Source organism: Camelus ferus, chromosome 5, assembly GCF_009834535.1.
Source record: "Camelus ferus isolate YT-003-E chromosome 5, BCGSAC_Cfer_1.0, whole genome shotgun sequence".
NCBI classification, from domain to species: domain Eukaryota; kingdom Metazoa; phylum Chordata; class Mammalia; order Artiodactyla; family Camelidae; genus Camelus; species Camelus ferus.
This window is the reverse complement of record NC_045700.1, coordinates 61,474,084-61,488,619: the sequence shown is the minus strand read 5'-3', so window position 1 is coordinate 61,488,619 and position 14,536 is coordinate 61,474,084. Positions and strand designations below refer to the sequence as shown.

The window sequence follows — 14,536 nt, the reverse complement described above, 5'->3', positions numbered from 1 at the left end:
CTGTCCCAATTTCATATCTCACTTGCTGAAATAACTCCTTTTTTCTAGTTCAAGGATCTGTAAACTTGTTCTTTCAAGGGTCACATAGGAAATATTTTGTGTTTTAAGGGGCATAAGGTCTCTGTTGCAACTGCTTAACTATCTCATGTAGTGCAAAACCAGCCATAGATAATATGTAAAAGTGGGCATGGTGGTATTCTAATATGAACTTTATTTACATGGACAGTTAGCTGACCCTTGACCTAGTTGATAGACTGACTGACTTCCATTATGATTTGATAGTAGTGCCAGAGCCCTGTATTGCACATAATTCCTTCCAGAGTGTTCCTAAAAATCAAGGCACCGAAACCACATTTCTTTTTATAATGATAATAATTAAAAGAAATGAAAAGATCCATCCTTTTTTTCTTTTTAAAAAATATGTTAAATGCCATGGCCAGAGCAAGCTGACCCCCCTTACTGCTTTTCAGACAGTCCAATCACATGCTTGCCTGCCTTTGTACTTGCTAATGCTGGGTCTGGAATGTGACTCTACCTCTTCTCTAGATTTATGCTCAGAGGTCACTTTATCAATGAAATTGTTCTTCATCACCCTCTATACATAGCAGCCCAGCTCCATACGTATATCTGCTCCATACCTGGCCTTCGCTTGCTTCAGTCCTCTACTTTTACCCCCAGACACTTAGTCCATCTGCCATACTGTATGTTTTTAATTTACCTACTCATTTTCTGTCCCCATCCACTTTTCTGTTAGTTATGAAGACTGAGTCTTGTCTGTTTTCATTACTGGTTTATCCCTAGTGATTAAAATAGTTCCTGGAACATGGTATTGAACAAAATTGTTCAAAAAAATGAATGACTGACTGAATGAAAGGCCTATCTGTACCATTAATCAAAACTTTGATATTTTCAAAATGAATAACTGTGCACTTAAATTTTAGGAGCAGAAAACAGTCCTTTCTTCAAAGCATGCAGTACCTGAAGCAATAGAAGACTTTCTCTGCAATTTCCTGATCAAAATGGGAATGACCAGAACTCTTGACTGCTTTCAGTCTGAATGGTAAACAATTAAGTGGATAAACAGTTCTCTAGAAATACTACCATTATTTAACGTGCATACTTTTAATCATCTTAAACGACTTTGAATGATTCAGCTTATGCAAAAATGAATGCACTGGATAGAAACTTTCCCCATCATCACCACTGAAACCACAGCACACACACACACAATCAGGATATCAATTTCAAAGAAATTTTTATTAAACGTCTTTTCTAAATATTTAAATTTAGGTGGTTTTCAAGAGTCAAGAAAATGGAGTGTCTCCTGGAGTTATATAACACAAAACTATTTTATGAAATATTTAAAAATATCTTTTGCATAATTATGAGGGTATTATTTCCTGCATTAAGACATCCTACTAACAGTACTACTTGGCTTGTTTTAGTTAGAGTATAATGATTTGCTTTTCTCGCCTCACAAAATGACTGATTCTTATTCTATAAATATTCCTTCATTTAGAAGTAAGTTGAATTATATTTTCAAATGATACCTAAACGTAAGGTTTTTTTGTTATAATTGAAAATTTTAATAATTACTGATTATGAAAATCAGCAGGCATACTGTCGTTATTCCTTTGCTGTAGTGGTAATGTTACCAGGCATGCTTTTAGAGTCTTAGCATTCTTCAGTGGAGTATTACTAAATAATTGGATATTAAAATGTTTGATTTTTAAAAGCCATTGCATATTACCAAAAGAAGGAATAATGTGGTATGTAAAGATATTTATAGTATTTTGGAGTTCAATTCTAATTTTAAACATAGGGGCAATTTGTAATTTATACTAATCCAACTGCAATTAAATTTTTATATTCCACTTTTTTAGTTCTCATCTACTAAGACCATGCACATAGGAGCAATCAATTTCGTTATTTTAAAATGCATATCTAATATTAATAAATTTAATGAAAAGGACCATTTTTCATTAATATAGTTTAGGAAAAAAAAAGCAATTTTTATAGTAGAAAAACAATAAATACCCTTCCTATTAAATCTGGAAATTGTGTGAATGATTTTTAGAAAAATGTCCCTAAGAAATAATTACACATGTATTAGAAAATACATTTCTGTAAAAGTAGGTAGATGATTCATTTGCAGGACTAATGAAATGAAAGATTAATGTGGTTCAGTTTCCTTTTTTCTTCTAAGCATACGTGTTAGGACATTTAGTGCTTCATGTTTGGCCAGTTCGAAATGTGAAATGATTCCCTGGGCGAAATTGGAACCAAGTGTACTCTTAACAGTTAGGTACTTGTTGCCATATTGTCCATTTAGATTTAGCAACTTGAATTGAGATGAAATTTTAGGAAACTAAAATAATATTACGATTTATAGAGCCCCTAAGTAAGCATACCATTTAGCATAATACTACAATCATAGAGTAAAATTTGTGTAAGGTATCTCTTCATTATATGGGCTTAGTAATACCACGGTTCAAATACTTTTATCCTTCTTCCTAGGTGCCAGTTTGTAATGAGATTACAAATTATTTGTAATGAGATTATAATGTATTGGATGTTTTTATTTCAAATGAAACATTTTTTACTTTGATCAGAAACCTTTACTTATTCTGTATAGTAAAACTATAGAATATTATATATAATTTTAATAATTTCTTATGGAGAAAAACACTTGTAATGTATCATTGCTATGAATCTATTTAATCTTATAAAAGGTGATGAAGCAAGGTTTCTCTATTGTTGGTTTGTAAAAACAAAAGCAAGAACAAAAAATACTCCAAAAATTTTTTTAAAATGGGCAGTAAAATTTGACTTACGTTCTTTCATTCCTCAAAAAGTAATTGCAGTAAATTTACTAAATCATTAGTCAGCAAACTAAGACCCTAGGGCCAGATCTAACCTGCCCCATTTTTGTAAATAAAATTTTATTAGAACACATCCGTGACTTATCTTTGAGGTATTGTCTGTGGTTGCGTTCATGCTGTAACAGTAAAGTTACTTAGTCATAACAGAGACCATATGGCCCAGAAAGCTTTTTTTTTTTTTTTTTGTGGCAAATTCCAAATATTTATTTTCTGGCCATACAAAACTTTAAAGATTTTATATATATATATATATTTAATATTTTATGAACCACAAAAAATGTCTGCAGTGTGGATTTAATCAATGATTTTTATATGACCATTTTAGAAGTACTATGGGTACAATGATAATTTCCCTGGGGGCATAATTAAAGAAACGGTTAAAAATGGAGAAAGTATGGTAGTGCAGTTTAGCTACCCTTTCCTGAGTATATGTCAACCATCTCCTTTCCTCCACTGGACTATTTTGCTGTCTGTTAACAAGGTCAGGACTCCCCCAGAGCATACATTCTTGCTCTTTGCCTTTTCCTCTTATTACCTCCCACTCGCTCCAAATCTTCTTCCCCTTACAGCCAAATGTTTTGGAAACAGGGTCTTTATTTCTTTCTTTACCGTTTTACTCCTATTTAATCCTTGGTTCTTGCCAGTTTGGTTTCTTTTCCTCCCATTCCACTGAAGGCTGGATGGTAATAAAAATGCCATCACAGGTAATAATGCAATTTTTTGTAATATTTAATTGCTATTTTGATTTTTTCTTAGTTATAGAAGTTATAAATTAGTAGTATATTTTAAAAATTTTCACAAAAGGTAAATATTGCTCCTTTAAGCCAATAAAATTTAGCTTAATATATAATTACTCATGTGAGTTGCACAGTTACAACTTTCTGGGAATGGCTGGGTCTTAAATACAGAGCCTAGAATTAAAATTACCCTGGAAAAATCCCTTATGTTGCCCAGTATGTGTGAGACATATGTGTGGTGTTGTGTATACATTACTGATTCTCAGTGAATACTACACAACTATGTAGTTCTTCTTTTAGCATTTAAAACTATTGCTGTTCAATTAAAGTAGGCTTCCAGTTATGTGTCATGTAGGAACTTTTTTCTCCAATCAAGATTAAGTTAAACACAAGAATGTTGTAATTCTTCTATAAATCTAACTTTTACTATGCTGCAATATGCTAAATTTGAGTTCTGTATATGCAGAGATCTAAGTGCTGCATTGTCAAGAAGGCAACCTAAGTGAATATTTAACATAGCTTAAATTTTATAACCAAAATTAATATAGTGTTTATTAAATATGAAGGATTTAAAGATATTTAGGAAGATGAAGCCTTAGGCTTATCACTCAGGAAATTACTTTGTATTATTTTTATTTGTACAATATGATCTCATGCTTTATCTCATTTACTTCTCCCAACAACTATATATAACACAAAACTACTGTCATATCTCCATTACATGGATGAGGAAATGGGCTCAGTTAGGGAAGTTAGGAAGTCTGCCAGTCACAGCCAGTAAGTAGTAGCGTCAACCCAGGCCAGGTTGATTTCCCTGTTTTTTATATCCCATGTCTTGGGTGCCATCATGAAGGAAAAATAATTCTTACTCTTGACACCATTTAAATGTTTACTGAAATTCTACCAAACTATTTGTCATTTATGGCTGTAGGTCTTAAACTCTTTGGTATATAGACAAATCTTATGAAAGCCTAAGCACTTTCTGCCTGATACACATATTCTCCATTTCAGTATCCTTTAAGTGGTTTAGGGACTTTATGGTAAATATGAAGACCATTAATGTAATTTTATGGCGATAATTTCTTGGCAGTTATGTTGGTAGTAAATTTTATTTTCAGGTCCTTGTATTTACCACACTCTTTTTTCCCATCTGAATACATTTTAGTCTTATTCCAAGGATGAGCAAATAAAGAGGAAGAAATAAAATGGCCAGGATATTTCTTTAAAAACACACATGCACACACCAAAATAACAAAAAGAACCTTATGTAGGAAAAGGCAGGTTTTACTGAGAAATGTATTTCTGGAGTTTGGAGATTATAACAGTTTTAGTGAGTTTAAAGTCATCTTTGATAATTTTATATGGATGGTAGAAATTTTGTGTGATAAATGATTTTTGAATGTTCTAGGATATACATGATGTAGGTTGTATGTTTGATTTGTACTATTTTACCACATATTAATTTATTTACATAACATTTCATTTAAAGGACTACATATCACTTTTTTTCTTATTGAAAGACTTTCTTTAGTGACTTTTCTGTGTTAAAGCAAATTGCTGAAAACCAATTTTATGATCAGAAAAAGTATGGTTCAATACTTCAATCAATCTTTATATCTTCTCTTCTGAGATGAGTATAAAGCACATTCCAAATATGGATAGAAGATAGATTTTTTTTGGATTAAATGGTTATCTGTTGTTTTATAAGTTAGTGGCAATTATCATTTAATATTGATTCGAATATCTTTTGGATATTCTGCAGGGGTTCTCTTTCATATCAGATAAGTATGTAATACAAAAACATATGGCTACTAATGTATGTAATATATTAATACAGTTAAGATTTATAATATGAACATACTGGTAATAAACATTTTTAAACGAATGTTTAGCTTAACTCTAGCAAGCCTTGTAGCAATTTCTTTGTTAGTATCTATTACTTGAGATGTTTTTCTAGGCTGTGGTTGTTTTTTATTTGACTTTATTAATTGCTTCATATAATGATTAAAATTACAATTATTTACAGATTTATAAATGATTTTCTGATGTTCCTTATTTCCCTGAGATAATAGAAGTACCACAACCCTTGCCTCCTCTCTACCGACCTGCTACCTCTGTTCTCAGGCTTCACAGCCGCTGAGCCATACACACATCTAAGGCCAGCTGTCCTCTTGTTTACTGGATCCCAGCTGTCTCACCTACTCAAGGGCATTACTCCTGCAATTGTCCCCTCTCTCTCCTGCATTGTTTACATTTTCCCTCTGCTGGATCATCCTGATAAGCAATCAGATGTACACTAATGTGTCATATTAAAACAAAAAAGATAAAAACACCCTGGACTCCACTTTCTCTTCTAGGTTCATCTGATTTCCTAGGCTCTGCTTTATAGCACATTTCCTTGAAAGAGTTTGTTGCTACTTCCTCATTTCCTACTCTCTCATTCCTACTCTAGTTACACTCATCTCTGTGACTCTACTAGAACTTTTTTCAGTGACTTCACATTGCCAAATTCAATGATTGATCCTCAGTACTCCTCTTATGCATCCTCCTTCCATCATTTGTCACTGTTGTTCATTTCTTCTTGGAACGCTTTCTTCACTTGGTCCCTTAGCGACAGCACTCTCCGATTCTTTCACTACTTCACTGCCTCCTCTTTTTCTTTGTCTCTATTTGGTAGTATTTCCTTCTTTTCCCAATCTTGAAATCATCCTAGCACTTCCTTACTTCTCTCTTTGCATTCACTCCATAACTGTCCTCACCCAATCTTGTGACTTTAAAGAATTTCTATCTACTGATAATTGCCAAATTTAAGTTGTATGTCCTGACTTTTCCCCTGAACTACAATGTTCATTTCACTTAATTGATCAGGAGACATAGAAAGAATTCTGACTCCTTGATTTCTCCAACCACCCAGTTCCTGTTGCATTTGTCCTCATCTCACTAAGTGGCTGTCTGTTGCTCAGCCAGAAACCTTGGAGTTATTCTTGACTTTTCTTTCTAATCAACACCTGACATCTGTGCCCCAAGAGGATCCTGTTGGCTCCACCTTTATAGCATTTCCAGAAGGGACTCATTTCTCATAATCTTTTCTACTACCAACTTTGCTTAAGCCACCAATCTGTCTCTCCTGAACTATTGCAGAATGCTCTCTGATTCTACTCTTGCTTCTCTAGAATCAATTTCTTCAAACAGATGCCAGAATAATCATTTTAAAACATAAAGCTGATCAGCATCACTTGTTTCTCAAAGCCTTCCAATGGCTTCAGTCTGATTCAGAGTAGAATCACATTCCTCTCTCTGGCTCCCTGCTGTCTTCCTGACTATCTCACACCTCTTTCCTTCTTGCTCTTAGTTGGCTCCGTTTCCAAATACTCCAGATATTCTGGCTTTTGCTTTATATTGTACATGTCAAGTACCTCCTTGTTTCAGGGTCTTTATATTTACTTTTCTATCAGCCAAGAACACTTCTCTCTCACATATCCACATGGATTGGTCCTTCAATTCCTTCAGTTCCTGCTCAAATAGTGCTTTGTCAGCCATATTTTCTCTGGCTACTTATATAACCTAGCACAGACACCCCCATTACTCTCTACTTCATCTTCTCCGTTCCTCTTATCCTGCTTTGTGTTCTTCATAGAATGTATTACCATCCACATTAGAATGAAAACTCCATGAGATAGGTAGGGACTTGGACATTTTTGCTAATTTCACCAGTATCTGAGTTTGTGCTTGGAACATAGGAAATGTTAAGTTATATTTTATGTACCATGATGATATTAGTACTCTAGCCATTAATATTTTATTTTAAAAATATATTATGAATATTGACATTTAATTTAATAAGTAATAATGCAACTTATTACTATAAACATTACCTAAGACTTAACTTTTTGTCATGTACACAAATTAAATCAGCTTAGTAGAAGGAAACAACTTAAAGCCTTTTGTTTGATTTTATCCTAGGTATGAGTTACTGCAGAAGGGAGTGACTGAGCTTAGAGATGTTGGGAACGTTCCAGACGTCTACTCGCAGAATATGCTTTTAGAAAATGAGAACAAAAATTTGAAGAAAGAGTTGAAGCACTATAAACAAGCAGCTGAGTATGTTATTTTTTAAATTATTTTCTTTTTCTTTTGGATTAAATAAAAGTAAGGCATTGAATATGCTAATATGTGGATGACGGTTAATGTACTGGAGCTTTAGTTCTGGAGAACTGAATTATGTTTCGGTTCTAGTTGGGAAGAATGTGAAAGGCTTCACCAGAGAATCCATTGAACAGATGACCAGAGCTATCACAACTGCAGCTCACCAGCAAGAGTGGCTTGCAGAGGGTTGTGTAGGAGGTTGTATATTTGTTATGTAACATTAGCTTCTTTATGTATTTAGATAATCTTATCATGGCTTGAGGAATTCTTCCCTTATGAGGCTAAACGGGTTTCTGAAATAATAATAAAATTATAGAAGGCATAGAGAAAGAAAGGAACTAGTGTAGTTTCAGTAGAGGAATTTCAGTATTTGAAATTCCCCAAAGAAAACTGTTATTTTGTAATTTCCTAGCATGTATTTATGCACAGAGGAGAAACTTAACTGAAACCAAATTTCTCTGCATGTTTCTTCCTTTGTAAAATTAATGAAAGACATTCAACTTTTGGCAAACGAATTTAGATAAATGGGCAGTGTTATTCTGGCAAAGACAAATATGTGAATGCGTTGACTTGGGGTGAATCTACTTATCTCAGACAATGTTAGATGAAAAATCGATGCTTAAATATGAAGTAGAGACAGTTCATGCTTTGCTCATTAATTTTTATTAAACATTTAAAGAGGGACTTTCTCTGTGAAAGAATTGTATTTAAAAATTAGATAAACAGAACTACCATGTAGGGACATATTTCTAAGATCTTTGTAAAAAAGATTAGTGCAAAGAAACAAGACTGTATTGCAAAGTAAAAGAAACATTTAAAATAAGCTCCTACTTTTAAAAGGTGGTGGTAAATGAAAGATAATTTATATGATCATTTATTCAGTTATTTTATGCACTTATAGAAATAAGTTTTGCAAGTTATACAAATTTCACATTATCTATGGATGTACTATTTGGGATTTTACATTTTAAATAGAAGTTTATGATGATCCATAGAATGATGTTACTAGAACCAGCATTCTCTCTATTCTTGGTTCTATTTCTCAGAAGTGGTTTTTGCACTGTTGGCCCTGATGCTAACTGTGATTTTGTATAGATACATAATGGATGCAATGGGAATTTGACACAGCAAATTTTTCAGAGTGCTGCCTGGCAAACTGTCTCAGTTCTTGATCTCCTTTGAATTATTGCTTGAGTTTGCTAATTTCTTTTGAATAGAGCCTCTTTGTGCAATGAGTTTTGCCCCAGTTATATTAAATAATCACTTTTTATAACTAGTTATTTATTGAATATTATATTTAATAACTATAATCAAAACCATATAAACTATTACCCATGTGAGTTATTAACTTAATGTTAAAAGAAACTATGACTAAAACAGATATCACTCAAATGAAAATGATCTCTTGTTTGTGTTTACTAAAATATCAGATCACTAAATATTTATAAAATATAGTTTTAGTTTCAATGGGCTATGGTTATCTCTCAAACCTATCTTACTTGATATAACTAAGCTTATACAAATTAGAAAAAGAAAACACTTATTTACTTTAATCTACCTGACATGGAAAATTTGAAGGAAAGCTGCTTGACCCTTAGTCAGTGCCAGATGTTTATATCATTGAATGAATATTAAGCATACTGTGCTTCACAGCACCTTTTGATGAAGTGTGTCCCTGTGGCCTAATTTTGTTGGATTCATTCTTAGAAAATGGAGAATTAAGTTTTGTAAAAAAAATTCCCACAACTACATCTTTCATGCTACCAGTTTGCCCCAGGTTGAAATGTTTCATCACAAAGGTTTTCAATTTGACTTGTGAGGATATTTTTCCAGGAGGAATTAATGATAAACATGGGATTCTCTTTATGAAATTTGCATTAAAATTTTCTTCTTTAGGATTAAGACTATTTCTTAAAGCAAGATAAGTATAGATGTTAAATACTTTTCTAACAATAATTAATATTTAATATGTAAAAAGAGTCAGTTACAGATCTTCTATATGTTATCTTGCTTAAACTGGTAGCATTTAGTGATGTATAGAAAAATCAGTGAAATCGTATAGCTGTAAGCTTAATATTTATCTAGGGGATTGTTGCCATCGAATGAGTACTGAACTTAAAGTTCAAATACCTAGCTTCCTTCCACTGTTCTGCTACTTATTAACTCAGTTTTCTTATTGTTAAACTGGGAATAATTATGCATAATATTATTAAGTCTTAGGGACTGATGTGATAATTAAACAAGACAATCTCTGTTAAAGAGCTGTGTAAATCACAAAGTTCTTTGAAAATGTCAGCTGTTGCTATCAATATCTCTAAAGGCTGTCATCCCTAGATTTTTAAAAATTATCACAGTATTTTTTTTTTGAAATTCAGCAATGGTGAAGCATGAAGGAAGACATGAAAAGGGAAAATACATCACTCAAAAATATCATTTGAATTGCTATAATTAAAAAAGAAATTGTCTTTTTTTCTGCTGTAAGCAATGCCAATTTTAAAACAGAGGTTTTGCTCAGCCAGTTGTACATCTGTAACTAATATAATGTTATGGGGTCAGTTACACCTTGGAAAAAAAAAGTTTAGGAAATAACTGGAAAATTCCTTTATAGATTTTTTAAGGGAAAAACAGAATTATTAAAAAGATTTAATAATATATGATATGCTAGACACTAGAGAAGAATGATATAAACAGTAGTTTTATATTCTCTCTTAGAAAAATAGAATATAACTACTTTTATACTGAAACATGGACCAATTATTATTTCAAATACAGAGGTCTATAATTTAAGTGACCTCTCACACACTTGCAGATAACTATTAGTTGAATGAAGATTAAAAATCATAACTTAGAGTTATAATATCTTTCATGGTTAAGACACTATTTCATAAACCTTGTTTTATTTGGTAGTTGACATGCCACAGTATTCACCTAAGCCTGAGGTGCATAAAAACAATTACAGGTTTTATTAAGTAGAAACCTGTATCTTGACTTGCATTTTATGTATCTTTCTAATAATGTAGACATTGCAGATATTCTCACTTTGATGACTTACTCTTAAAAGCATCATTGTACTTGTATTATAGCATCCCATAGTCTGGCTTTCACCCCATCTATTCTACTCAAGGGTGCATCCTATGTTCCATTCTTCTTCTTCAGCTTCTGTGAGAACATTCTGTTCTGCCTTTACTTCTGTCTCAGTGAAGGCTTCTTACCTCCACACTGTTTAAGCTCTTGAAGCCTGTGCTGTCCAGTAAGATAGCCACTAACTACACGTGGATGTTGACAGTTATAATGTGTCCAGTCAGGTGGTGGTAGGTGCTATAAAGGAAACTAACATGGGTAAAGGAGACAGAGATAAATGATGGGCTGTTTTATACAGGGGGTGAGGGAAGTCCTCTCAGATATCTGAAGAAACTGAGGGAGAAGGCCATATGTAAAACCTAGGAAAAGGGAATTCCAGACAGAGGGAAAAGGAAGTACAAAGAGTGTATGGTAGGGACAGTGTGGCTTGTTAGAGGACGAGCAAGACCATGGTGACTAAATCCAGGGGTAATGGTAGAGGCCTTTGTTAGAACTTTGCTTTTTTCCTCTGAGTGGTATTGTAGGCTAATGGATAGCTTTGAGGAGAAGCATGATGTAAGGTGGCTCCTGTGTGGAAAATAGACTAGGTGGAGGGATGCAATGGAAGCAGGGAGAACATTATATCCTGTATCACCTTCTTATGGGTTGACTTATCTGGTTATAAACATAGTAACAACATCAAAGTAACTCCTTATGGGACAACTAGGTTCTTGAAAGGACAACATCTGGTGTTCTCAAATTTTGCATTACTTATTAACCCCACTCAAGCTTTGGTTCAAAACAGATACTGATATTAGATCAGGTATTATGGATAGAGCAACACAAATACATGCTATCTGCCATTTATTAGATATAAGAATGTAACGATCTGTTTTCTCATGTGTAAATGAGGTATACCACCTATCCTTGAGTGAATCATTTTAAAGCATTTAATACAATATCCATCACATGGTAAGTGCTCAATAGGATTAATAAGTATTCTGTGTTATAGCATCCTCTTTTTTCCCTTTTCACAGCATCACTACAGTTTATGGTTATATATGTTTTATTTCTGTATTCATTTTCTCTACCCTCCTGTAAACTTGAGGAGGGCAAATACTGTGCTTGTCTTACCCATCACAGTATAATGAGCCTTGTACCTGGTGCACAGTTTATTAAGTGGGTGGAATAGCATTATCATCTTCATCAACCTTATTATTAGCAGCAGCAGTAACAGTGAATAAACACCCCAAAGTGGTATTTCTCCCAGAAGGCAAGTACAAAGCAGTTTGTTTGTTTACATATATCAACTTTTTAATTCTAAACAAATATCAAGCATATAGAAAGTAAACAGAATAGAATAATGAACCTCATGGGCCTGTCAGACAGTTTCAACATTTATCAACTTTCTGCCATTCTTATTTCATTTCTGTCTCCACACATATCCTACCCCATACCCAGTTATTATATTATTTTTTACAGTTTTTTAAGTTATAATTTACATAAATTGAAATGTACAAGTCTTAGCTACATAACTTTGACAAGTGTTTAAGTCTTCTATTTATACGATATCTCTCTCTGTTCATTAGGGTATCTTTAATTTAATACTCTGATCATGAAGGAGCTTGAAATTTGTGCCTTGTACATCTAATTATCTAATGTATACATTTTGTTGTTACATTGTGAGCGCCATATAATAGAGACTGTGTCTTGTGCTCAATATATCCCCAAGACCTATAGCTGTGCTTGGAAATATGAGGGGCTTAAGTTAAGGTGTGATAATAACATTTTGGCTCTTTAGTTAAGCTTTTAATAATTCTTAGTGGTTGGTTGATTTTTGCCCCTTTCATAGTATTCTTTAAGAGTAGGCAACATTTTCTTTTCATGATGGGCATTTAAATAACTTTTGCTAAAGCTGTCTTGTCCTGTTTAGAGGACTGTCTTCCTTTGCTGGGCTTTTACATTAAGGAAATATAATGCAGACCAGAAGAGTTTTATTGAGAGTTCTGAAGATTTGGCAGAAAATAAAACTGACTGGGATTACTAATTAGATTTAAATGTACCAGTTTTAAAAATAATGAAATGCTTGATTTTTATCTTCTACCAGAAAATATAGACATAAAGAAAACTAAATGGCAATTAATATTTAGGAAAAATTAGGTGCTTTACTAATGGGCCCTAATTTCACTCACAAAATTCACTTCTATAAAAGGTCAAAGGGTACACAGCTTTTCAGAAGACCCATTTAATTTAACGACTTTCAGAAACACACACTGTGGAAATAAAAGATAATTGTGAGGCCCATAAAATTTCATGCCTTAGTGTTTAGGTAATTGCTTGTTAAATTAAAAAGGTATTTTTTTTCTGGACATGGATATACCCTTCTTTTTTGGTTAAGAATATAGTGAAAGTTTGCCTCTAATCTGGTTGAATTACAACAATCCAACTATTATTCCAATATTAATTTTAGTGGGTTAAACTAATTTATTTATAACCAATTTAAGACAATGAAATAATTGGTCATTATGTAGTACTGTTATCAGAAATTACTTTGATTCAAATTTGCAAGTAAGAAAAATACATGACAAAGATGGTCTACTTTGGTGCATGTAAACAGGAAAATGTTTATGTGCTACCTTTTGTCAAATTAAGATAACAAAAAACCCAATAAATCTGTTATTAAATAGTCACTCTAAAATACTTAGTTAAAACTATTCAGTTAATAAAAAATTGTTTTACTTTGGGCATTCAGTTAGAAGTAATTTTTTAGAGTACATTATTAAATTACATTTGTATGTTAAACGTGGAGTTTTGGGGACAGTGCTTTTATAGTATGATGAAAATATGAGTATCTTGATATTTTATAATTTAAGTATAAATTTTGGTGTGCTGCTTTCCTGAAATGGAGAAGTTTAATCGTCATTCTGCCATCTCATTTAAGAAAAGCATTAAAGAAGTGTGTTCTTTATGATATACAAATCTAAATAGAATGTTTCCCTGAATAACTCTTACTTTATTATACTTGAAATAGAATTACTGTATTTGATATGTGACTTAATAAAAGTTTTTTTTAACCCTAAGATGCTCTACTAATATAATGAGAAAATACTATGTGGTTTAAATATTAATTGGTTATATGAATATTTTAAACTTCATTGCACAACTTTTATTTTCCTTTTATTAAGCAGATGGGCAGCAGGAAGGTCATAATAGGAGAAGCATCACCATGAAATGAATTTAAATTATTTTACTGAGTAGACTTCATTTGTGCAAACAGAAAGCAAGCCCCTGAAAACCAATTTAATGGTCAGAAAAACTTTAAGGTCTAACACTTCGATCAATTCCTGTGCTTGCTTTCCTGGGATGAGAACAAATAGGCCTTTAAATGTATATTAAAAACAGTGAGTTGACGCAATGCTACACATTTGTGGTTTTGCTTAAGACACTTTGCAGCATTATTTTTCTAAGTTTTTTTAACCTTTTTTTACATTTTAGATAAGATAAATAAAACATAAGCTAGTTTCTATAATTCATTAAGTTGTTGGAAATAAGACAGTTTTAGTAGACTCAAAATAGATGTTTATCACGTTTAAATTTTTTAAATAAGATATACAGTGTTACTGTTAATCATGTGTACTGATATTTTTGGTCCATTAGAGGATAGTGATCTACTGGCATGCCCCCTATTTTGGGTAGATAAATCTAGCTGTT

The 14,536-nt window shown here is 32.6% G+C and overlaps 1 protein-coding gene across 6 annotated transcripts in view; it reads left to right on the top strand.

Annotated features, from left to right (window-relative positions):
- The window catches only part of SPAG16 (sperm associated antigen 16), a 779,129-nt gene that overhangs the window by 21,007 nt on the left and 743,586 nt on the right, over positions 1–14,536 (top strand). For 5 of the 6 annotated variants that reach the window (XM_032479927.1, XM_032479929.1, XM_006184301.3 and 2 more), the window contains exons 4-5: positions 942–1,060; positions 7,583–7,720. In XM_032479927.1, coding sequence (XP_032335818.1) covers positions 942–1,060; positions 7,583–7,720 — 257 coding nt within the window. The remainder of the gene's footprint in view (positions 1–941; positions 1,061–7,582; positions 7,721–14,536) is intronic. The other variant, XM_032479930.1, reaches the window with a different exon arrangement.